This window comes from Triticum urartu, unplaced genomic scaffold, assembly GCF_003073215.2.
Source record: "Triticum urartu cultivar G1812 unplaced genomic scaffold, Tu2.1 TuUngrouped_contig_5509, whole genome shotgun sequence".
NCBI classification, from domain to species: Eukaryota; Viridiplantae; Streptophyta; class Magnoliopsida; order Poales; family Poaceae; genus Triticum; species Triticum urartu.
In genome coordinates this window covers 1-5,571 of record NW_024116189.1, presented here as the reverse complement: position 1 = coordinate 5,571, position 5,571 = coordinate 1, and the positions used below count along the sequence as shown (strand labels likewise).

General features: G+C 43.5%; 2 protein-coding genes across 2 annotated transcripts; one reads left to right on the top strand and one right to left on the bottom strand.

Moving 5' to 3' along the window:
* Window positions 1–611: 611 nt before the first annotated feature.
* Window positions 612–4,591, top strand: LOC125529311 (protein transport protein sec23-1; the record flags this gene model as incomplete). The annotated part of the gene is given in 2 exon segments (XM_048693727.1): window positions 612–2,556; window positions 4,121–4,591. A coding segment is annotated over 1 exon segment (1,662 nt), but the record flags the coding sequence as incomplete, so codon positions are not given.
* On the bottom strand, window positions 3,256–5,566 carry LOC125529310 (auxin-responsive protein IAA13-like; the record flags this gene model as incomplete). The annotated part of the gene is made up of 5 exons (XM_048693726.1): window positions 3,256–3,642; window positions 3,725–3,786; window positions 3,911–4,013; window positions 4,150–4,412; window positions 5,505–5,566. Coding segments are annotated over 5 exons (528 nt in total), but the record flags the coding sequence as incomplete, so codon positions are not given.
* Window positions 5,567–5,571: the final 5 nt, after the last annotated feature.

Here is a 5,571-nt window from a genome sequence, read left to right as displayed (position 1 = left end):
ACGCCCCCCACCCCCCCCCCCCCCCCCCCCCTCTGGAACGGGCCATAGCTTTGGTTTCTGAATTCCAAGTTGAATGAACATTGTACATTGTAAATTAAGGCTCTCAGTTTGCGGTTGCTGAACTTTTATATATAATCTGCTGTGAGTAGTAGCCATGAAATCACAAAAAGTTGGTTAAACATAGGGTATGACCTTAAAGTTTTACTCTGCAGCCTTGTTATATACGAATGCAGTTTTTTTTTTGTCTTCTAAGATTGTTCTTGTCAGATGTTTGACTCAAGAGTTTCTGCATTTGGGCCTCTAGGCTAGTAACACGCATATGCTCATGTCCATTAAACTAAGGTGAGTCTGGCCCCTTTTTGTAAATGAGAATAAAAAAATTTAAACCTGAACAGCAAGATGGGACTTTCAGTATCTAAGCACTTAAGCAGTGACTTACTGGAAATTATTTCCTGGATGGCGAATGATTGTTTGTTTCACATCTGTCATTCAATTGGGTCAGTCACAGACTCACTGCTAACGTCATTAACTGATCTCTTACGATAACTGATTTACTTTGTATAATTTATCGTGGTTTCTGTGTATCTAAGAGGCTTTCTTGTATGTTTCAGATACAGCAACTTCTAGGTGTTCGACATTCACGATACAACAAGTTGGCTACACTGAAACCCACTGAAGCGCAGAGATTTTTGTTGCCTGTTTCTGAATGTGAATTTAGCATTACATCTGCAATAGAGGACCTGAGTTCTATGTCTGCTTGCCCACGGGGGCATCGCCCATTAAGGGCTACTGGCGCTGCTATTTCCACAGCTGTTGCTCTTCTGGAAAGTTGCTGCTCACCTTACACTGGTGGCCGAATCATGGTTTTTACATCTGGTCCCACGACAGTGGGTCCAGGACTTGTGGTGGAAACCGATCTCGGGAAGGCAATTCGTTCGCATCGTGACATTTTCAATGGCAATGTGCCTCTTGTTGAAAAAGCCCAGGATTTCTATAAGAAGGTTGCCAAGAGATTGACAGACAGTGCATTAGTTCTTGATCTTTTGGCTTGCTCTCTTGATCAGATTGGAGCTGCAGAGCTTAGGTATCCAGTTGAAGTGTCTGGGGGCTTAATGGTGCTTACAGAGTCATTTGAGTCTGAACAGTTCAAAAGCTGTTTAAGGCAAACCTTCAAGCGTGAGGGTACTGATTACCTTAACATGAACTTTAATGCAACGATTGAGGTAGTGACATCAAAGGAGGTCAAGATTTGTGGTGCCCTTGGTCCTTGCATCTCCCTTCACAGACAAAACAGCTCGGTTAGTCATAAAGAAATTGGTGAGGGTGGGACAAATTATTGGAGAATGAGTACATTGAACAGCAAAACCTGTATTGCTTTCTTCTTCCGAGCTGATTGTAGCCGTGATACCGATCCCCCAACTGTCTTCTTTATTCAGTTCATGACAAGATACCGGCATGGTGATGGTAGCAATCGCCTAAGGGTAACGACTGTTGCGAGAAGATGGGCTGGACCTCGATCTCCAGAAATTGCTGCAGGGTTTGATCAGGAAGCTGCTGCAGCAGTTATGGCCAGGCTTGCTGTTCACAGAGCAGAGACATACCATGTTAGAGATGTAATACGATGGCTTGACAAGATGCTTATTCGCTTCACTGCTAAGTTCGGAAACTATGTCCCTGAAGATCCATCTACATTTCGCTTGTCCACTAATTTCTCCCTGTATCCGCAGTTCATGTACTACCTGCGAAGGTCACAGTTCATTGATGTTGGCAACAGCTCTCCTGATGAAACTGCTTTCTTCCGGTTGATGTTGAATAGGGAGGGAGTTGTGGGATCCCTGATCATGATCCAGCCAACTTTATTCCAGTACTCATTTGATGGACCACCTATCCCTGTGCTGCTAGATGTCAGCTCCATCTCTCCTGATGTCATTTTGCTATTTGATTCGTACTTCTATATAGTGATTCATTATGGCTCGAAGATTGCTCAGTGGAGGAAACTTGGCTATCATAAAGACCCAAATCATGAGAACTTACGGAAGCTGCTTGAAGCACCAGAAGTTGATGCAGAGGCACTATTGGCAGACCGTTTTCCAGTGCCAAAACTCATAAAATGTGATCAGCATGGGAGCCAGGCCAGGTTTTTACTAGCCCGATTGAATCCATCTGTGACACAGAAATCACAGCTTTCTGAAGGATCTGAAGTCATATTCACCGACGATGTTTGTCTGCAAGTTTTTATTGAACACTTGCAGGAGTTGGCTGTTCAGGGTTAGCGACGCATGGACCTGCCCATGGTTCCGCTATCTCAGTTGGGCCCATCTCAGATCCTGAAGATACGGCTTTCTGATAGATGGAATGTCATATTCACGGGTGGTGTTTACTTGCAAGTTTTATTGAACGCTTGCAGTAACTGGCTGTACAGGATGAACGAGTCCATGTGGAATTAGTTACATGTTATTTGTGGCCGTATGTTATCTTGAAAATATTGCCAGAGCTCTACTGCCTGGAGGAATGAGATCTCCTTGATTTGTACATTTGCTCCAGCTCCAGTTTGATGTAAGCCAGTTACCTTTTAATTTTTGTATAGACTGATGTTATTAATCTTTACCCCCCATGAGCGTTGAGATGCCTCTGGTTACATTTGATATGCAGTAAATCACTCTACCATTCTTGTTTTAGTTATGCGGTAGGATAGTGACCATATTTTAAGGAATTAATGTCTAGATGCTACTCCCTCCGATCCAAAATAAGCGTCACAGTTTTGAACTAAGGTTAGTTCAACCTTGGTTCAAAACTGCGACACTTATTATGGATTGGAGGGAGTATTTTATAGGCATCCGCATAATACATCCTTTCAGCAGTTCATTTCTATTACGCAAACAGTGACATGTAGATGCCTCTGATCGTCTTCACACAACATCTGCATATTCCTTTTGAGGATGTGATTGCACAGCTGTGTGATTCCAATTGTATGTGACATCTTGCAGACCAACCATGATACATGCATCCTATATAAACATTTCCCTGCCATAAATGCATGATGAATAGACTATGTTTGATTAGCTTATGCAATGTACTTAGCCCTGTTATCACCACAACCCTGGCAGAGCAAGGAAGCTTCTTGCTATGATCGTACCCATCATTCCTCAAGACCCAACCTTCTCAATAACTCAATGACAGATAGGCTAAGTTATAGTAATGGATTTCCCATCACCAAGCACATGGCTTGTTCCCCTCCACTTGACCACGCACAGATTACAAAAATAGTGTGCTTATAATTAACAAACAGGTTAACTTACAAGATACCATAATAATAATAGTCTCATTGATGCCCTTTACTTAACAATCACACATACTTAATTGACAACAGTAGAATAAAATCACCAAGTAGATTCTGGGACACATGGTAGGGAACATCACATAACACCAATCCAGCTACACACAGATAGATTATTGCTTCTGGTCCACCAACAAATTAAACATGGCAACTCTCCCTTCTTTTAATCCAGCTAATAATTGAAAACATTATATATCTAAGAAACCATAGCACACTGCAAGAACACCATCCTTGTGGCATCATAGTCTTCCTCTTACTGCCCCATCTTTAGCTCTTGTTCTTGTACTTGTCCTTGGCCCTTGGTGCTGAAACAAAAAAGTCCCATGGGGGTTAGAATTAAGATATAACTCTTGAATTTCTAAGAGAATTTTGGCTGAAGAAACTGACCAAGACCGATGGCTTCGGACCCCTTCATGATCCTCAAGCGTTTGCATGAAGCAACAAACATCCTGCAGGGTAATTTATCATCAGCCGACGAAAGAAACTGGAGCGTGGACCTCGCTTAATTGCATTCTAAGCACGGGGTCGTAAATACGGGAGTAGATAAGGGGGCGCAGGAGTGAAGTAGCATACTCCCATGGGACGTCTCCAACAAGCATCCAGTCTCCATCCTTGTCTTCGTAAGTAGTAACAACATCTGAACCGTTCACTGCCTCAACCATCTTCCCCTCATTCCCTGGAAAAAAATAGTTGATGATTGTGGCACTCGTTGATTCAAACTAAGCTCCCTCCATACCAGTCGAGGCAAAATCATTAACATGAGTTGATAATATGCTCTTGCAGGTTCTGATGCCGACGGTGACGGATCTTACCAGTTGCGGTGAAGGTGCTGAACATCTTCTGCAGAGCAATGGAGAGGTCCTTGTAGGTGTTGTACATCTTGAGATCCACCTTGCGCAGGTAGGGCGCGCCGTCCATGCTCACCTTGACAAAGTGGGAGCCGTTGGCACCAGCAGCAGCGGCAGCAGCAGGCTGCTGCTTCTCGGTCTCCTCCTCCTTCTTGATCTTCACCGACTGGACGGTCATGGCGTTCCTGCGGTACGACCGGACTGGTGGCCAACCCACGGCCTGTGCCCTGGTCGACGCATAACAAGCGAAATTAGCCACAAATTTTACATTTACCACTTGCAAATCAGTTCGTAACATAATCTAGTTCCAAGTCCAACCCACTGGTGCTGTAAAAACAAATAAGATTCTCCATTGCAATTGTAGCTGGAGGTTCCATCCATCTCGATCACGCACGTTACTATATTCCTTCCGGCAGCCAGCTCCGTTTAACTAATCTATGTACGCCTGTGGCAACTTTATGGTAGTAAGTAGTACCACTATCATTATGGTGTATAATGAAAACGGCACCAACTTTAGCCAAACGCCACATGAATCATGGCCAGCATGATTATCCACAGCCTCAATCATCTATCTTCTACAGATTAAACATGTCTTCGTTTCCAGAACGGAGAATGAAGCTGCTAATAACGCTTCCTTTTTGCAGTGGAATCTGCCAAGAAATGGAAAGTGTATGCAACATCATTTTCTTGCCCTCTCTGACATGTACCGGCTGCCGCACAAAGCAGGCATCAAGTGCGCATATGTTATGGTTCGGAAAGGCGTTAATAATTCGCGTCGGCGCTTTGGAGGCGACAAACAACACACAGCGGATGGTGTCGCCTTGCGCGCTTTCTGCCATGGGATCTCCTTTGTGGATATTTTGCCCTACTTAAAGCGTTTGCCCATTTGCATGTCATGTTTTATTCAACATCCTGTAAGTATATAACGAATCCAAACTCGAGAAAACTAGTTTATAATGGGGAAAAAGATTAAAGGCCTGCACATGCTCGAGCTCTACATATGTCTAACTATGTCTATATTTGTGGATCTTTAGCTAAACAACCAGAATGAAAAGAAGAAGGAAAGGAGATAATTAATCAGGTTCCATGCATAGAATCTATACTAGAGAAAACTTACACATGTTCAAACTCTACATATGTCTAATTATGTCTGCACTTAGTATGGATCTTTTGCTAAACAACCAGAATGGAAAGAAAAGGAAAGGAGATAATCAGGTTCCATTCGTAGAAGCTAGAAAAATCAAATTAACAAAACCAACAACCTACCATAATAAGTTGAAAATGATTATGCGTGATAAAGGAAGCATATGCAGGCATACTTGGGAGCAGGTGGCTTCTCGGGGTCGGCGGCCGCGGCCTCAGCGGGCCTCTTGGCCTTGTCGGCGG